The sequence below is a fragment of the Cryptomeria japonica genome, chromosome 6 (genome assembly GCF_030272615.1).
Source record: "Cryptomeria japonica chromosome 6, Sugi_1.0, whole genome shotgun sequence".
Lineage (NCBI taxonomy): Eukaryota > Viridiplantae > Streptophyta > Pinopsida > Cupressales > Cupressaceae > Cryptomeria > Cryptomeria japonica.
In genome coordinates, this window is record NC_081410.1 from 322,955,931 (window position 1) to 322,976,537 (window position 20,607).

The following is a 20,607-nucleotide window of genomic DNA, read 5'->3' on the forward strand; positions in this document are numbered from 1 at the left end:
GCAACAATCATCAGACTAACACAAATAACTTTGTGATAGTAGCGAAATGAGTTTAGAACATCATAAAATCATTCTACCATTACTGGTTTTAGAGCGAAATACTCCAATCTCACATTTAGTTTTTGTCCCAGCTCTTTTAATGCTGTTATCTGTCTAAGCTCTTTTATCTAGGGTGATTATTGCTTAACTGATGGCATTTATTTATTTACCCTGCTGATTCATGTCAAACATTTATTTCTTGACAATGATGAGAAAAGCAATTATATCGTCACATTCAAGACATCCTTTTCCAATCCAGTGGCATGCTTCACAATTTCAATTATGGGAAGCAATTTGCAACTATACAGTAAACATTCCAAAAAGGTCTACTCTCATTCGACAATAATTTGCCTATTAACCTTGCTGAAGTACATGAAATATGAAATAACACCCACCGTTATGTTCAATAACATCTGTCATAGTCTTCATCAAGCATATGGCGACTAATACTAATATTGCTTGATCTGTGGTATGATACTAAGAGATAACTATACTACACGCTATTCACATGATCAAATTATACTTAGAACACCCAATATCCTTCATCTATACTGGATGCTGGCATAATACATATCAGATTTAGAGCCCGACTGTAGCCAAGGTAAACTATAAAGAAATCTTGAGTGGTGGTGTCACATTATTCCTTTAAGCTGCTTCAGCAAACCCAACTCTATTGTTTCCAAAATCGAACACAGTGTGGTAAACACCCATGAATATATCTCCAAGAATCCTGCACCATACCACAAAAATCTATTTTGAATAGTACTTCTATATTTAGAACTTTGAAAAAGAGAAAAAGAACTCTGCTGTACTCTGCACAATAGATTTCACACCTGACCAAAGACTTTCAAACCAATTTCTTTACATACCAGATAGGTCCTCTGGGAGGAGGCACATCCAATCCAGTGAAGCCACTTATACATTGCGCTGCAGATCCCTCACCAATTTTAAGAATGTACTGTCAAAGTATATGATTTAAATATAAATACCAGAAGAACTATCCCAATTTGGACCTCTCAATTTCTAGTAACTAAGATATTATTCTGGCACAATCAGAACATCAAATTATAGTAATACTACTTGAGGAAACTAAAAACATTGATAGTAATGACATTGAGCATGGGAATATTTTCCCAACGCATGCACATACCTGCTCTGGTGTGAGGTCAAATTTTTTGTCCCCAATTGTAAAGGAAATAGTTGGCATGCTCGACATTTTGTCACAGTCCACAGAAGCTTGTCCATTTGGGCTTGGCAACCGGTCACAGAGCTATGACACATCAAAGAAATGTGAAGAATAAACTCTCTTGTTTCGAATCTCTGTCTCTAATAATATTTTGTTAAGGCAGTATTACCTCACTGACATAGTTCAATATCCTGATCTTTGTCTGATTTTGAGAAAGTTGATTGTGAGCCCATACTACAGCTGCCTCACAGGCATAACACATAGCATTAATGCTACAAGCTCTTGGTTCTTCCCCATAATCTTTGTCAGTTACACTAGCGATTCCCGTACTGCAGGATGAAAAATCCATGCATTGCCAGTATTCCAATTTTAGATTATGATTGATACTCGACATATTGAGATTGAAACACTCCCAAGAATACTTCATGCAAACAATGTTTAGTAAATTGATCTAAAGAGATGGTGGAAATTTGACCTGACATCATGAGCACCGTTAAATGAACACAATCCAATTTCAGAGCAGATTTTTTGAGGCTTTACCTGCATACCACTAACATAATTTAAGAAGCAGCTTTAACAAACTTGTACTTAAAATACACATTGAACATATGTGCACCACATACAAATTCCTTTAAACTAGATTGGCATTTTCAAATATGGAAAATCAAAATGAGAAAACCCCATCCATCTATACCATGCTACAAATTGGTGGCACCAAACATATTGATTAGCCAAACAACATTATATGGATGAACTAAAAGAAACCAGACCTGTGCTATCAAGAGCTCCAATATAATGTCTCCATACTGAGATGCTATGGTTTTGCATTCTTTGCTAGCAATGCCTTCTGCACCAATGGCATGGTTGATTTCTGCCACAATAGCCTGTATTTGTAACGGCAACCAATCAATCAAAAAATAAGTAACTAAGTAAACATTTCTTTCTTTTAACTATGGTCATGCATGTATCAAATATTGCTTGTATTGCTAGGGCTATCTATACTATTCTAGACAAAGTTTTCAAAAACTTTAAAGCTGCATCAAACTACTAGAACTTAAGGAGGTTGGCGGATGCAAGAGGCTGGAGGATTTTCATCATCTCGAGCTTGCTTCTCACTCAAAGATAGTGCTTTGTATGAGTAGCATGTGTTTTTGTTTTATTTTTTTACTCTAACATTATTGAAGAATACATATATTGTGAAGTTTTCTTTCCAAAGATAGGAAAGTGATCTAGTGTAAATTAAATATGGATTGTTTCCTAGATAGTTAGAGAGTTTGTGGGAATTATAATCTCACAAGAATCATGAGACAACTTGATAGAGCACTGTGGATGTAGCTCAACATGGATTAATGTTCAATATTTTGGGAGATATATGATTCGCGAGCTCAAGGAGGTTGTAGTTCAGGAATTGGGCTTGGGAGCTCCACCTTTACAAGGGTTACAAGGTTGCTTGATGGAGTTCTACTTGGTTTGGTAAGTGATTTTTCAAAGAAAAGCTTCTAAAGAATATGTATTTGTGTTTTTTCGAGCAGCATGTTTTGTTGTGTGAAATGCAAACCTTAAGGGGGATGTTGGAATATAAGGTTTACATTCATAATAATGTCCCCTTAGTGACTTATGTTTGTATCAAGATATTTATTTAATTAGAAGTTAGTTTCCCATAGGTAGCCTGCAGAAGTTACAAAAATGCAATGCTTTATAAGCATTTGCACAATGCATTGCAAAACCCCATATGAACTCAATATTATTATTATTATTTGTGTTTTTTCTGTGCACATTAGAAATTAATTATTTTGCAATAGCTTTGCCTACATTTTCCAGCATGCGAAGGTCCTTTTTCTTGACTAGAGCTATCTTGACTATTATATTGCTTGTCCAAACGAGAAAATTCATAATTAGAGTGACTGAATTTTTTGTCTGTGGTGTAAGATAAATATTTGGAAGCCTTTGAATTTGTGTTACTATAGCAACTGTTGGACTGATTAGGACATTATCTAATTAATTATATAATTAGATCCTTTAATTACTTTATTCACTTAAGCTAGACTTAAATACTTTTTATCTTTTATCAGATTAGGCTAATAATAGATAAGTTCACTTAATTGAGCTAATCTTTATTCTTTGAGTTAACTTTGTTTCCTAATTTTAGATTAGGTTTCTCTTGCTTTCTATAAAGCAAGTCATCCATTCACTGTAATCTATCCAATTTCATCATAGGTTAATCTACGTATCAGAATCCTCTTTGGATCAATCTCTCTCAAGGTCATATAGCATTAATCATGGCTTCTTCTCTTTAGATGTGATAGGTGTTTTTCTTACAAATGATTCATGGGCTTGTGGGTTTGAAGAAATAACTCCAACATGATATCATAGCTCCAAATCTACTAAGTTCTTGTCCAAAGACTGAGAGATCCAACCTTGGAGAGAAAAAATGGCACATCTTGAAGAAAAAAAAACTTTTAGGTTTTCTTTAGAACCACCAAAGAACATTTGGGTTGCTCTCAGTTTTCCAAGATTAGTCAAATATTGCGAGAAAATTAAAAAGCTAAAAGGAAGCTAAAAATAGCACCAAAAAAAGCAAAAAATCAAGATTCGGCTATAACTTCTTCTCAAAAAAAATTTGCAAAAAAAGATTTCTAAATTATGTTTCTTTGCCCCAAAAAACCATTTGGGATCTATTGGATTGTGCATGGAATGAGTATGGAATGAGTAGATTTTGTAGAAATAAAATTAGAAGAGTCATGTCTACTCATTATCAGCTAGCTAAATTTAGCCTATTCTTCTTTTTTCCATAACTTTTGCATATGGTCTCAAAATTGGAAAAACGAGAAATCATTGGAAAGGTACTTTCTAGTGGTGGTGCTTTCATTATCAGATTCAGCTCCAAATTTTTGTTATACTTAGTCAAATTCAAATCTTTAATTTCAACTTCCGAGCTCATATTTTTTCACCAGTATCTCCAATTTTCGTGATTCTTGCAGCGTTGGAAAGATGATTCAAAGCTCTTTAAATCTATTTATGCAATTATTTGAGATTTTTTTCTAGGTATATTTTATTTAGATTTTAGTGTTTTGACTATTTGGTTGATTACTTGGATGTTTTGGCACCTAGAATGGATCTATTTGATGGAGAGTGCTTTACATGTACTGAGGTTTTTGGGGTTTGATTATTTCATTTGAGGAGGTATCATGGCTTTTTCCATTCATCCTTATATTATGAGCTTGGCAAAGGGCAATTATGAGTCTTAGCAAAAGGGCATCTTGACATATCTTAGGTGGCATGATATTTTGCCTTATCTATATGTACTCATCCCTCAACCAACCTCAAAGAGGGGTAAGCATGCTTGGAGGATCATTAATGACCTTGTTGGAGTGATTGGTTCTAATGTTGATTTTGATACTAGGTGTTCTTTATTGGATATTGAATGTCCCCGCACACTTTGGACTTTCCTTTGAGACATCTATGGAGACCCTCATATCTCTCCATTGCTAGAGGATCCTGCAATGGATTGTCTTATTTCCCTTGCACATGCAGATTGTATACCCTATGCTAATGGTAATTTTGAGATGCTTAAGTATATCACAAATCTTTCATGTCCCGATGGATCAAGACTTGTCTCTTAGTTCTCACTCATATTGAGACACCATCTCAATCTTCATCTTTTGTTGTTCTTAATCCTATTGGCATTGGCTCTTGCATGACCCCCATTGATTCGGTGCATAGGACATTGTTCTTTCAGACACAACTACTTGGGATTTGTATCTTGCAAACATATCATCATTGTTTGTGGAGTCTCATATTACAGATCTAAAAGATTATTTTGAGGACATTCATCTCCTCTTTGTTGATAACCTTATTAGTGTTGTCAACCCATCTTCATCGCCCATGGAACTTGTTCTTCATCAATTTTCGTAGAGTCCTGATTTGTCACTTCCTACATTGATTGGGCGTGCACCTGATTAGTTTGTGGCATCATCATCTTTCGTGGACATAGCAATATTTGAGTAGTTTCTAGAGGCACATAGTATTTAAATTTAGATTCTTATTTCTTCCAATTCACAGGAGTTGTTTCTCATATCTCTAGTGGATTTGTTTCTTCCTAAGGAGAGAAATGTTGTTTGTAGGTAGTGGATCATGTTCTTTCTTCAAGCTCTCATCATTAGCACAGGAGTTACTTCTTCATTGGGGCGATTCATATCCTCATTTTCTCTCTCCTATGACGGGATATTGATTGTACTTATGTGACCGATTCAATATTTAAAGGGGCATTTGGAGTCCTTCATGCTTCGTCACATGTACTCTTTTTCATTTCTTTTTTTCTCTTTGGAGAAGAGTTTTCTCCTCCCACTAGGTTTTTCTCCTTTTCTCTGTTTGTGAGAGTTGCATTGATTTGTACATGGGTACCTAGTCAGGCCTTGTTGCCTGAACCCATCCATGCATTCATACTTGCATATTTGATTTCATATTAGTTCTTTAGCTTTCCCCTAAGTTAATCTTAAGGGGGGGTGTTCGAGTGATTAGGACATTATCTAATTAATTCTATAATTAGGTTCTTTAATTACTTTATTCACTTAAGATAAAGTTAGGTGTTTTTTTTTATCTTTTATTAGATTAGGCTAATAATATATTAAGTTCACTTAGTTGAGCTAATCTTTAGTCCGTTGAGTTAACTTTAGTTTCCTAATTTTAGATTAAGTTTCTCTTCCTTTCTATAAAGCAAGTCATTCATTCATTCATTACAATCTATTCAATTTCATTACAAGTTAATCTACATATTGGATTCCTCTTTGGATCAATCTCTCTCAAGGTTGCATAGCATTAATCATGGCTTCTTCTCTTCAAATGTGATAGGTATTTTGCTTGTAGGTGATTCATGGGCTTGTGGGGATGAACAAATAACTCCACTAGCAACAACACTCTTCCAAAGTGATTGACTACTCCCAAGTTTAACTTAGTATTTTTGGGAAACAAGCAAAGTCAACTCTTTCTAGAGTTTTTATTCAAGTTGAAAATTATTTTTTATTATATTAAAGTTGTTGTTCATATTTTTGTATTCACAAAAGTAGACAACCCCTTTAAAAATTTTGTTGAAAAATGAAAAATTTTACTCTAAGACACACTCCCCAAGGCAAAATTTTCGCTTCTAGTTAAACTGGACTGATCTTCGGTCTATCCTCGATCCACGTTTCAAATTTCATCACGTTTTGAGTTCGTTTGCTATGTCTTTCCTTCAATTTCAGGTTTTTTTCTTCCTAACTGCAGGTGGGAAATTTTCTCTTTATTGTAGGTTAGGAGTTTTTTTCTATTTTTGTGTTGTAGGGAAATTTTAAGACAATTACAAGTGCACTTTATTGTAAACTTGTAACTTGTAACTTTTTATTTTCCCCTTTGCTTTTTATGTCATTTAAGTCATTGTAGGAACTTTTTGGACAAATTACAAGTGAATTTAAAATTATAAGTTTGATAAGAACTTGTAATTTCTTATAAAAGTTCCTACTTAAGTGCTTTTAAGTTGTAATAGGGATTTTATTTCCCTACTACAAGTTTTTAAGTGCTTTTTAGTTGTAATGGGAATTTTGTTTCCCTATTACAAGTCCTTTTTGAGTTTTTTAAGTCTTTTTATGTTTTATTTTTTACTTGAAATGGGAATTTTATTTCCCTATTACAAGTTTTTAAGTCTTTATTTTCTTTTAAGTTGTTGTAGGGGTTTTATTTCCCCATTGCAAGTCAATGTTTTATTTTTATGCTCTCTCTCTCCAAAAACCTGAATTTGCCTTTGAAGTTAAAAAAGTGAAGTTTTTAAAACTTGTAAAGGGGATTTGAAAACCCGATTACATCTCTTGGAGGGCATTTTTGACTTGCATTTGCATCTCAAGAACCCGACCTGCATTTTTGTTCCTTTGAATCCAATTTTCATGGAGGAATGCATTGAATGAAGGAGGCATGATGTTTCTTGTTCCTCTTTGGCTGGTCTATGGGTCATGTTTTCTTGCTATTTGGGAGGCGTTTTTGCTGGTTGGAGGCCACGTTTTTACCCCATCATGGACATTTTTACCAGCACGTGATTAGTGCGTTTTGATCTCCCTTTTCAAGGCGTTTTTCCCTCTTTATTCCCAACATGGATTTGCAAAGCGATTGGGGGCGTTTTTCTTCCTCCTTTCATGTCATTTTTTGTGCATGAATTTTCAATCCGAGTTTGTTTTGGATGCAACAAGGGTTTCAACGTATTGATTTTGCCTTCTATTTAAGGAGCTGATTGTTTCTTTCAAAGTTATTTCATCTGTTTGAAGGGCATCTTGATCAAGCAAGGTATGTTTTATTTTCAGTTTGTCTTTATTTTATTTTTGTTGTTTTGTAATTCCTTGATTGATCATGATAGGTTTGTATTTTGTTCTTGTTTCAATTCGGGTTTGAGAGAGTTCTTCCCATTTTACCCAAATCTTGAATGCAAATTGGATATTACATTGTTTTTCCCCTTTGTATCTACTTGCATTCGGGTTTTAAAAATCCAATTGCAAGTAAGATGGAAATATTAGTTTTTCCCCTTGGTTGAAAAGACTTAATCCTCTTTTGCCAAAATTTCAAAAATCAAAGTTGTTATGAAGCCTATCCACTCAATTTCGGGTTTTAAAAACCTGATTACAAGTGAAAGTTTTTCCCATTTTCATGTGGTCAAAATGAAAAAAGTTCTTCAAAATTCATTCATAACCATCCACACTCGTCTTTGTCATAAGCTTCATTTCCCTTGTGCCAAAATCCCATTTTTACCACTTGTCATACATTCATTCTCCTTTCCTATTACAAGTTTACTTGCAATCGGGATTTGAAAACCCCACTACAAGTACGTCTTTCTCCCATTTGCATAATTGTAATGTGTCTCTCAAGATCCGAAATCAGTCAAAAGCTCAGTCTTTAAAGCCTCGTCTATCCATCCTTCCATTTTCAAAAGCCTTAGGGTTAGAGTTGAGATTTTCCTCTTCCAAGAAGATCATATGGCTCTTTCAACAGATCGTGATGTTGCATTAACACTTCTATATTTTCATCACAATGTTCCAAGTTCATGTTCAATGACTGATTTGTCGGCATCATCTTCCCAAAAGAAGATGAAGTATAAATACGACAAGTATCAGAATGAGATCTCTCCTTCTCAAGTCTCCTCTTCATTGGATGAGATAAAAGATACAGAGATTGGGCATGTAGATTTGTCAGACTTCCTCGAGAGAGTTAAAAATCTCGTGGATCATAGCATGCAGCGTTTGCTGGATAGTCATCTTCATCTTGCATCCTCCTTTCCAGTGGCTGCCCTAGAGCCAGAATTCGTTCTTGCTTGTGCCACCCACTTTGATCAAGAAACCAAAACTATTAGAGATGATGAGGGTGAGGTAGTTATCCGTCTTGATGCTGAAACTATTGAAAAGATTTTCAAAATACCCATGGCTCCTGTTTATGTAGAGATTTCAAAGGAAAGTGCAACAGAATACTACATGAAGAGGGAGAAGGAATGTAAGCGTCATATCAACAAGTGGATTCCAAAACCTAGGACATGTCTTACTCGGTGGGCTAAGTTGTTTCGCTGTGATTTCAAAGAGGAAACTGGTGATACAATTACACTTTTGAGTAGAATCATGGGTTTAGAGCACTCAAATGTTTTTGAACCATGGATGTACCAATTCATTGTACTCATCAGACAATCTCAACACATCTTTTGGGGTGAAATCATTAGCGACACTTTGTGTGAGCAGCTTGCCAGAGTTCCCACCACTTTGACGTTCGACATGAACTCATACTTGGTGTATATAGCAGCATCACTCAGACACTTTCCCAGTCTTTCTAACAAGAGTGATCGCTCGCTTGTGCCTGTGTGGGATTACTATGATCAGCTACCTCTGAGACCTAGCAGATTGCATTACAGGAGAGTCCAAGATGCTTTCTATGGCCACTACATGTGCTTATTTGACAGAACAAAAAAGTGTCAAATGTTGCATGGGAGAAAGTAAATGAGTATGGGTGTCTTTTTCTTCAATTCCCAACATTTACTTATCTGAGAGTTGGATGCTAGAGTGGGCAGCCATACATGCTTCCAAGATATTCAACTGACAAAATCATTCTTATGGAATTGGGAAGACAATTCATGGCGGTTCATGCACAGCAATTAGTTTGACATAAGGTTGGAATGGGAATGTCTTCTAACAACCCATTACAAATTGGTCGATACTCTCTCATGACATCCACAAAGGCTAGAGCAATGGAGACTGAGATGCAGGAGGTCAAACTCAAAAGGTTCAAACTGAGAGCAAATTTTGATTACAGGGGCATGAAGGAAAGGATGAAAAGATCCTTCATCCATGTGCATCGCATAGAGGACATCTGGATTGATCTTCGCATGGAAGAAGAGATTCATAGGATGGACTATTGCAGGCTCAAACTTGAGCAGATTGTTGATTTGAATCTTTTGCTAGTATTCCTGAAGGAAAGGAAAGGTTGATGATGGGAATGTACTCGATTCCGAGTATATTGAGAAAAGAATTGGCGAAGCCCCACTTCCATCGATTCAATGGTCACAAAAGGAATGCACTTCCATTCTTGATAGATTTCAGTCTGTCCTAGCTAACACCAATGCTTGGCTCGAAAGCAATGGTGTTAGACTCATCAAAATCAAGATTGGAAAATAAGATGATTCTACAGGACCTATCGGACGCAAGTTTAAAGTTAGAGTTGATAACAAAGAAGGTGCTTCCTCTTCCTACAAGGATCAAGTTGAGAGTTAACAGAGCAATGGTAATTCCTCCTGAAGAGGTGACGGTGAAAGGGAAGGAGAAGCCATAGCTTCATATCCATGTCATTGATCCTGAAGATCCAGAAGAAGAGTACCAAGAAGATGATGCTCCTAGGTCCTGTTGTGACATATTCACACATCACCCCATTGCAAATGGGGACCCCTACTTTCTACTTTCTAGGGTTTGCTTTTTAGGTCTTTTAGGTTCTTGTCTATTGAGCTTTTGCATTTGAAGGGTCACCAGGGGGCTCATTAGGATAGCAGGCTCTGCTTGAGTCAGGTGGATCTACTCAAGAGGTCAGGTCAATTGAGTGATTAGGGGTAATTTAGATCATTCCTAGGGTGTTTTTTGTATACTATATGGTCGCACTTCAAGTTGTTAAATCAAACCTTGGTTGAATACATAATGTCATCATGATCCTCAAATGTCTTGAAATTTGGCTAAGTCTGGAATGTCATCCTGATCCTGAAATTTGACTAAGCCTAGAAAATTGAAGAATCCTCCAAAAACTAGATTTTGCATTATAACTCCTGGAGGTCCAAAACCACTCTCAAACATCCTGACAATATATATGGAATATAACTTAAAGTATGAAATGTCACTTATACTTAAATGTTATATTCCATATATGAATCCTAACGGAGAGGCCAAAATATCAAATTTCACTCCTAACACTTCCAAAAGGTCCAAAGTGAAATTTCACAAAGGACCTAAGATTTCACCTAAGTCATTGAATGGTTGAGCAAATTTGCAAGGATAGGGAAGGAAATGGATCTAGGATCAAGTCTAAGGCAAAGTCAAGTCAAATCCAAGGTGAATTGAGCCTAGAATAGGAATTTCGCTCCTGACCCTTCCAAAGGGTCCAAAGCGAGTTCCTCTATAAGACACTCTACATTGCCCAAAGCCATGAGCTAATCCATGTCCCAGGTATTATTGAAGGCAATTCACTTGTTTAAATGAAGAAATGTGGGAAATGGAGTCAAAAATCAACCCAAAATGCAAATTTCGCTCCTGACCCTTCCAAAGGGTCCAGAGCGAAATTCATATAAGACCCTATTTCTTCACAAAATCTTGAACTAGATGCCAACTTGAGGAGCAAATTCACTTGATCATGATGGAAGGAGTCCTAAGAAGTTATATTCAAGCCAAGGAAGGGAGGAAAAAGGTGAGAAATGAGCCCAAGTAAGAATTTCGCTCCTGACCCTTCCAAAGGGTCCAGAGCGAAATTCACATAACCTTCATTTTCTTCCTTGCCATGGCCAAGTTTTGGACTTCTAAGGCATGGTTGGAGTGACCTTGAGGTGTTCTAGCCTTTGAAAGAAGGTTTGAGGCGATGAAATGGTGAAAATCAACCTAAAACTTGAATTTCGCTCCTGACCCTTTCAAAAGGTCCAGAGCGAAATTCTCCATAAACTTCATTTTCTTCCTTGTTTAGACCAACATTTTAGTTCCTTGGGCATATTTGGAAGTGGATTAACATGTCTTTGCCTTTTGAAGTGATGGGATGTGAAGGAGTGAAGGATTTTGTCCTAAAACTTGAATTTCGCTCCTAACCCTTCCAAAGGGTCCAAAGCGAAATTCTTGAAAACACCTATTTTCCCCTTGGAGGTGGTCAAATCCTTGGTTTTTATGGCATGGATGGAAGTGAAGTGATATGTCCTTGCCTTTTGAGGTAATTTGGAGTTGAAAAAATGAAGAAATGAGCTCAAGACATGAATTTCGCTCCTGACCCTTCCAAAGGGTCCAGAAAGAAATTCCCAAAATCTCCTTTTTCTCTCAATTTTGTGTCAAGCCAAGTGTGGATCAGGGTAAATTAAGATTGAAGATGTCCTTAAGCATGCCTTTGAGTAGCTTGTGATCATCAAATGTGAAGGAATTGAGCTAAAACTTGAATTTCGCTGCTGACCATTCCAAAGGGTCCAGAGCGAAATTCTCTAAAGGTCCTGTCCTTGGCCATGATTTGGAGCGAATTTCTCCTTTTAGGCCTTCTTAGGGGTCAAACAGGTGTTTCCTTCATGAGAGAGGGATCCAAAGTTGAGTGTTAAAGGAAAACAAGGTATGAAGAATGAATCTAGGTGAAGGAAAACAAGCAAATCTTGAATTTCGCTCCTGACCCTTCCAAAGGGTCCAGAGCGAAATTCTCAAAATCACCTAGTTTGTTCATGATGAAGACTAAGATATGGATTCCTAGGCCTTGGTGGAGAGAAGGCTAGCATGTGCTTGTCTTGGGAGGCAACTTGGAGTAAGGAAATGATAGAATTTGAGCCTAAGGAAGAATTTCGCTCCTGACCCTTCCAAAGGGTCCAGAGCGAAATCCTTAAAACCTCTATTTTGCTCCCAATTTTGCATCAAACCTACTGTTAATTGAGATTAGAGGATCCTTAGGCATGCATTTGATCAAGTTGTGGTCAAAAAATGTGAAGATTTTGTCCTAGAATGCAAATTTCGCTCCTGACCCTTCCAAAGGGTCCAGAGCAAAATTCTCTATAGGTCCTGTCCTTGGCCTAGATCCAAAGCGAAATCCTTTTTTTGGGTCTTTTTGGGGGTCAAATCAATGATGTCTTTAGGAGAAAGCGATTCAAAGGTCAAGAGAAGTTTAAGGCTAAAGGAATATGAATTAAGCCTAAAATGCAAAATTTCGCTCCTTACCCTTCCAAAGGGTCCTAAGCGAATTTTATTGTAGGGCCTGTCGCTGGAGAGGATCTTGAGAGAATTTCATTCTAATGCCTTCTTGTCAAAGATATGAAAGGAAATGCTATGTTAGAATGAATTTATTTGTACTTAATCACCTTTTGGTTTGTTCTGCAGATGGAAGAAAATCAGGCCAGGACAAGGACGACCTATTTTAAGCCCATCATTATCAAGGACACTTCAAAGGCATGGAGGAGGACTCAAGGTGTTTTGAAGCGTTGGAAGACTTCAAGTGTTCAAGGAGTTGCAAGCTAGCCTGAAGACCTCATTCTACCACATGAAGAAACCACATGATGACATAGAAGAACAACACTTCAAGGCGAGGTATGCTACCGAAGAAAGAAAACTTGACAGTAAGGAAGCCTCATCAAGCACATAGAAGATCAAGGAGTGCATCTTTCTTCGCATCAAGGACAGAGGAGGATCAACCAAGATACAAACATCAGACAAGGTGGCATCCCAGTCACTTTTCCTCTAGTCGGATTGGTCCACCTCAACATGTCTAGATTCAATGTACCTGACTCATCGGGGACGGCACAAACTTCGGTGTACCTACCCCTGCTTCCTATGGATCCACACTCATTGAATGTAATTTTCTCATTGGCTAAGGAAGTTTGTTATAACAAACCCTAATTAGGATTTCTATCTTGTAATCCTAGCCATTGATTCTAAGTCAATCAGAGCCATCAATTTGTAAAGGGCTCTCTATATAAAGCCCCGACTCCTCATTTGTAAAAGTTAATAGTCAGAGAATAGTTAGGAGTTAGCAAAAGAGAGATAGTCAATAATTAGTAGCTGAATAGTAGATAGCATTTTAGAGTAGAGTAAAAAGAGAAGGCAAAGATTGTTGTCAAGACATTGTTGCAAAAGACATGTAAACTTCATTGAAGGAATGGTGAATTCTATGTGTCGATTCTACAATTTGCATGGTCTCTATACTTCTCAAATTTAATTTCATGTTATTAATTGAATGGAAGAAATTTGTATGATCAATGGTGAAATTTGTATATCCATACTACTAGCGGTTTGTTGATTGCAAACTTGCCTTGCGTAGTCAACTGGAATCATTCAACTTAAGCTTAACTTCAATTATCGCTTCTTCATTGATATGCATCAACCTAACAGTGTCTATGCTTGTAGCGGTGATCTGAACATCATAAAGTTTTCCTTAGAAGATTGCACTAACCTTGTGGAGATGATCCTAGCATGTCAAAGCAAGACTTAGTTAAAGTTTCATCAAAGGTCATCCATTGCTCCTACATTCTTAGTGTTAGAATTAGATCCTTCTCCAACCCTTATCCTTTTCCCTTTTTTAAAAATCAAGGATCAGTAAAGACCCACGTTCCAGTGATATCCAAAGTAAATCAAACGCTCAGGTCATCAACGTAAGTCCCCTTGTGATTCTAGCAAAACCACATCATACCGCAAGAGCTTATCCACACGTAGATACCCTACATATCAGAACCTTGGAGTTGCTCCGATTGATCCTTCGGCGAGATCTTCAGCAGTCGGGGAAACTTTGTTCAAGAGAGGATAAGATACCTTGGTATTTTATTTTGTGTTCGCATGTGCATAAAAAACACATCAACAAGTCCACAACCTCAAAGTCTCCTTGAAGCAGTCACCGGTGAGGAGGGACCTCAAAGAGATCAATCCAGACCGGTCAGCAAGATTAAACACAAAGATATGATGGAGGCAAAGCAAAACAGACTGTTTTATTTCATGAAAATTGATTACAACCAACCGGTAACAACCGGGTTACAGCATAACCGACTCACGAGCCTGGTAGGACATACACAATAGGTCACAAACGAGACCTTGAATCTTAAGATCTATCTTCTATGCACAGTCTCGCTACTTGATTTTTCGATTGATTGCATTCTAATGCGCAATTACAATTATATATATATATATATATATATATATCGATCCAAAGGATCCAGTCGGCCAAAAGGGATCAAAACCCGAAGAACAAGACCATACGTGAAAATAAACAAGGTCGGCCTCTGCGAAGAGATTCCTCTGAAAAATCCAAAGGATGAAGTGTAGATCGTAGGAAAAGGTCAGCCACACGCCAAGGAACATCGGAATCAACGCCCAAGGCTCCACAAGCTTCGGAAGAGGTTCTGGTAGATCACCAAAATAGGTCCAAGCAACCGGTAACAAGAACTGTCAACCAGTAACAGGAAACTGTCAAGGAAACCAATAGCGATATCTTGCTAGAAAATGATCCAAATGCAATGCGGTCTGGAAATAAGAAAGATGATCAAGTCTTCAAGTAGAATCCAACTCCATAGGATCCGGTGAGCCAAAACCAGGACACACAAAAAGAAAAGCTGAAACTGCAAACAAAAAGAAAATGCTTTTGGTTGATGCAAGATTGCTATGAACCGGGGATGCTCCTGCATCACTCCTCATGAAGTTCCTCCTCAAATCCCTTTGGATTTGTCTATGTCTCCTTTGGACATAGATGTGGATTCTTTTTCCACCATTCATATCGATCTTGTTCCATTAAGTATGAATGCAGAGAGGGTCATTTCAGTTTCAGCAACAAAACCATCTCTTGATCACACACAGGAGGATCTGTTGAATATCTTTGAGGATAATCCTACCCATGTCTCTATGCTTGGCTTGATATTATCGGAGATTGATACTTCTACTTCCGGTTTTGACAAATTCATGTTGCAAGCATCACATCCTCCAGTGACTGAACGGGCTATGGTTGTTGTCCAGACAAAAACCTCTCCCAAAATGACTACTATAGTTCAAATCGAAACTACTACTTCTCCAGCTGCTTCCAAGCCAAATTCTACGGCTTTACCTCCATGGCTAAGCTCTTTCACTCCTATGAGAAAGAAGCAGGAGATTTCTCCCAACATCTTAGATTTTCAGCAGCTCGAGCAAACTAAATCCAAGGTTTCTAAAAGAGCTAAGACAGTTTCTAGAGTGATAGTTGACAACAACAGGATAAAAGTTGCAGAGGTCGTTGAACCAATGGTAGATAAGCCACCTGAAGAGATGCAAGCTTCTGACTACAAAATCACCAGGGTGGAGCTTGGTAAACAAACACATGCAGTTGTCATGCATGATGCTCAGCATTCAGTGTCTTCATTGGTGCAGCGATATGAGGAACTTCTGGTGAAGAAAGATAAGTTGGAGGAGGAAAATTTTCAGCTTGTCGTAGTTATTCAGAGAATTACCAAGTCTTCCAAAGGGGAGAATAATCCTTCAACTTCTTTCAATGCGAAAGAATCAATCCAAGAAGTTGAAAGAGCTGCTCAGAAAGTATAAGCATTGGGTTCTTGGGTAGATCAGATTTCTGATCTATGTGCTCAAGTGTTGAAGGAGGTGTTTCAAGTAATGGTTAAGTTGGAGACCATTAAAGAAAATTTGAACCAAACTTCTAAAGTTGTCATGCATGATGCTCAGCATTCAGTGTCTTCATTGGTGCAGCGATATGAGGAACTTCTGGTGAAGAAAGATAAGTTGGAGGAGGAAAATTTTCAGCTTGTCGTAGTTATTCAGAGAATTACCAAGTCTTCCAAAGGGGAGAATAATCCTTCAACTTCTTTCAATGCGAAAGAATCAATCCAAGAAGTTGAAAGAGCTGCTCAGAAAGTATAAGCATTGGGTTCTTGGGTAGATCAGATTTCTGATCTATGTGCTCAAGTGTTGAAGGAGGTGTTTCAAGTAATGGTTAAGTTGGAGACCATTAAAGAAAATTTGAACCAAACTTCTAAAGTTTTCAAACAGAATCTGGTAAGGATCGAGAGCAACTTGAAAGTTTGGCACAAGATGCCACAAGAAAAGTTGAGTATTCTTCAAGAAAATAGCATCATTTCTTCTAGAATCATGTATCTAGAATTCAAAGAACTTCTAGAGAATAAAGCCCTTGTTCTAAAGGCACTCATTGAAGAAATTGATGAGGCCTTAGGATTGCGCGCTGAAGTGTTGCAAGATGTTGTTTCTCATTGCGAGAAAGGTTTTTGTAATATTATGAATCAGAATGGAGAGTTGTTGCCAGAAGAGAAGGTCCTCACTGATTTGAAGAGGAAGATTCATCAAGAATGGAGGAATGAACAATTTTCAGCTGCATCGAATCAAGCTTTGGTGAAGTACCAAATCTTCTTGCAGGAAATCCAGTCCACTCTTGAGAACCACAACTCTACAATTCTTGGTTGCAGCGATGTTATTGTCAAAACAGTGATTGTTGCTAAGAATACTCATGAGCCGAATCTTGATGAGTTACGAGGAATTATCCAGAAGTTCGAAGAATACATGGCCAAACATACTACCGTATAAGTGTTTTCAACACTTAGTTGATATTTCAGCATTGTAATTTCAGAATTGTAGTTTTTCTTTTGACAAGTTTACTTGTAGAAACACTTTTGTAATTGCAAGTTGATCACTTGTGGTTTTGAAAATACAAGGTAATTACAAGTCAATTTAGAATAGGACTTGTAATCTTGAATAAATCTTAGTTAGTAGTTGGAATAAGTCATGGTGGTTGAGAGATTTCTCAAGTTAGTTGGGATCCTCCCACCGTTTTCTCAAGCCCTCTCTCCTATAAATACTTGAGGGGGTCTATTGTATCTTTTTATCTTTTTGAAAAGAAAGAAAACTCTGCAGGATTTTCTACTCATAAAGACTTTGAGCTTTATAGTTGCAAATTTGCTATCTTTGAGTAATACAATAGAAGTGAGAAATTTTAGACTTTATGTTGAAGTCTTCCTTTATCTCTTTGTGTTCTTATGTCATCTTGGGTTATATCTTTGTGTTTATTTTGAAGATTGTGGAAGGCTGTTAGAAAGAGCTTCACTTCATTTAATTGCAGACTTTGTGTTGCAGCTATTGGAAGTGGAATTAGTTTAAAGATTACAATTAGAGTTGAGAAGAATCTCAAGACTTTGTGTTTGTGATAGATTCTCAAATAGATTAGCTTTAGAAATGCATTCTATTTGCAGACTTTGTGCTGGTATATATTGCATTTGGTTCTGAAAATTATCATTACAAAGGGTTGATAGGATCTCAAATATTCAAGACTTTGAATTTGATATTGTTTTCCCGTCCCGGAGGAAGTGACGGATTTCTTTGGGCTTTCAAGAAACTTCATTTCTTCTTTCTTTTTTCATGGTACAAGTTATTACTGATATTTGCTTTTAATTGCTATTGTTTCCTGTGAAGAGGAAAGAATATAGTTTTTCTTGAAAGGAGGACGAAAATTGTTGTCCCATCTGTTTTTATTAATTTAGATAGGGAGAGCCTTCCCTTAGAATTAGGATAGTATTTACTCACACGTTGTGGCTGAAATCCACAATTTTGTACAGTTGTTGAGGTGTACAAAATTTTCAACCAACAAAAGTACTACACAAAAATTACACTAAAACTACAATGATATAACAGAACAGCCAAAATACTTTTTAAAAACAACTTAACACAAGTGCTGAATGAATATGACAACCAAGAACATAAAATCAATTGATATCAACTCAGAACAGAGAATAATAATTTTAACAGAAGACTGATAGTAAGATTTGTCTATAGAGATAGCCACCCAAGATCTAGAAGCCTAATGGAACAATGGAAAGCACAAAAAACTCAAAAAATCAATATGAAAATAATAAACTAAAAATTCACATTCTTGAAACTACATGATTCTTTGAACAAACCTTAGTGCTGACTTGGACACATTACACCTAAATGAAAATTGGTCACAATTCTATAAGAAAGTGTAACAGCTGCATACTCTTATACAATTCAAAATCTCAAATTGCCATGTGACCCTTGTTGTAGTTGTTACGAGGTTCTCAATTCAATCATGTTACATGCTATCTTTTCAGACTACTATTGCATTATTATAAGCAACCGCCAAATGTAATCACATCATCCTACCATATGGTGCCATTTGAACTGAAAGTACTTTTCCCCTCTAGACTATTCACTACAATAGGTAAGTAATGCCAATTCAACACTATTTTCCTTTTCTATTTAGGTGCATACTAGACTTTGCATTGTACTTTAAAGGAAAGTACAAATAAAACAGATGGAACTTGTTAACAAAGTACAAATTTCCTCCACAAGCAAGAATTCAAAAGAATAAAGAATTTCCAAACCATTCAATACTTCTTTCTATACTTATGTACTCCCTGCTCCCATTCCTCATCTATAGGCCAATCAACATTGATGATGATCTCTAGTTTATTCATGTTGGTTTTGTACTTGAAATTTAACATCACCTTTGCATCCTTAATGAAGTTAACCATCTTCATTTTTAGTGCTATTAGTTTATCCACTTGATGGCTCAACATCATTGGATCAACTTCATCACTGATTAGTATATCTATAAAAGTAGGGACAAGATTACTGAAGTCCTCTTTCTAAAAATCCATAATCCATTTTACTCCCTTGACATCCAATATTTCTATAACACCTAAATTCACCAGATTCCAAACATCGCGAAGTTTCTCCTTCAAGTCAATCTACAGTTTTTTAATGAAGGCTGCAACTCACAAAGTAACTTGGTCACTTCATAGGTGTCATTCATTAGCTGGGGCCTCCCCCTAGAAGATTTAGTATTTTTGTATAAATCTCTCATGGATCAGATATATCCATTTGAAATCAATCTGTGCAAGCTTGGGATCAAAACTTTATTATTGGATGCCCTGATGACATTTTCATGGCTTTTCCACAACTCATTAGCCATTCTTATTATGTTTTGAACTCTAGCCTCGAAATATTTTATACCATGTTCGTAGAATTTTGTTTGGACTTTACATTTATCTCTTGCTCCTTGTTCTTTTCTTTATGTCGTAGGCCCTTTAATCTATTTTCTTCCTCCTAAAAAGGAATTATTACCTTCTAGTATGCTAGGAGGAGATGGCAATGCCTTCTATCCAATCCTTGTATTTTTTTCTTTCAGTCGGTCTATTTGCCATTCACTATTCATTAGCCAAGGCCAGCTTTATCTTTAATATTTCAGCTTTAGTCTCTTTGTGCTCCTTGTTTAGCCTTTTGGTAGTCTATTCATTGAATTGGGCTGTGCATACTACTAAAGAAGCAACTTATAGTGCAGAAACTTCTCCAAATCTGTTTACAAACAAATTGTCCTACATTTCTTGAGTTAAGTAGTCCACATATACCTTATTTTCTGCAGAAGCAAATGCCCATAGTGCTAAGGCTTCACCTTGGTGATCAAATGTTGAACGCTCAAGGAATTTGTGAGCCTCTTCCTAGCCACTAATAGCTCTTTTTAATAATGTCAAGCACCATGGCATCTAATACTCCATCCTAGTAGCAAGAGGCATCCACTTTCTCTAATCATTTTCCTTCCTTGCTCCGAAGTTATGTTCTTAATGTTTAAATCAAACTTTTAGGGTGATTTTGAATTTTCTTTTGTCTTGCTCCTCTTCCCACAATAACTCATTCAATTTCCTTTTGTCTTCTAGGAGCCTTTTCTCCTTTACTCTACAAATAATAAAAAAGAATAGAATTCCTTCGTCTTGACAAAGGCGTCATTAGAAAGAAATATGTTGCGAGCCCTTTGTCTTACATCTTTCAAGTTTGTAGTTTCAAAAATCCGTGTATTAGAGTTTTTATTCTAGGAGAGCTAGAATTCCTGCTTTTGGCCTCTTCAAGAGGTCAAATTTGCACAATCATTGTGTTCCTTAGGGGAATAACTTCTCCAATACACTATCACTTCATAATGGGCAAAATGAATAGCTCCACTTTGGATTTTTTCCATTGCCACATGTTGTTCCCTTTGTACTTCCATCATAGACAAATGTGGTGAAGCCAACCTATCATATGGTTGGTCAACAATCGTGGGAAAGTTTAACCCTCTTGCTATTCATGGCCAACATCCAATGGTGGCATCACTGATGCAGTTAGAGTATAAATATTAATGGTCTTTGGTAG

The 20,607-nt window shown here is 36.8% G+C and overlaps 1 protein-coding gene across 6 annotated transcripts in view; it reads right to left on the reverse strand.

Annotated features, from left to right (window-relative positions):
- Positions 1-347: 347 nt before the first annotated feature.
- LOC131044045 (aspartic proteinase oryzasin-1) overlaps positions 348-20,607 on the reverse strand; it is a 79,827-nt gene continuing 59,567 nt past the window's right edge. For all 6 annotated transcript variants that reach the window (XM_057977319.2, XM_057977312.2, XM_057977336.2 and 3 more), the window contains 6 exons: positions 1,996-2,109; positions 1,701-1,765; positions 1,395-1,554; positions 1,190-1,309; positions 909-997; positions 348-769 (listed from right to left, as the gene is read on the reverse strand). In XM_057977319.2, the coding sequence (XP_057833302.1) occupies positions 685-769; positions 909-997; positions 1,190-1,309; positions 1,395-1,554; positions 1,701-1,765; positions 1,996-2,109 (633 nt within the window). In that variant the 3' untranslated portion in view covers positions 348-684. The remainder of the gene's footprint in view (positions 770-908; positions 998-1,189; positions 1,310-1,394; positions 1,555-1,700; positions 1,766-1,995; positions 2,110-20,607) is intronic.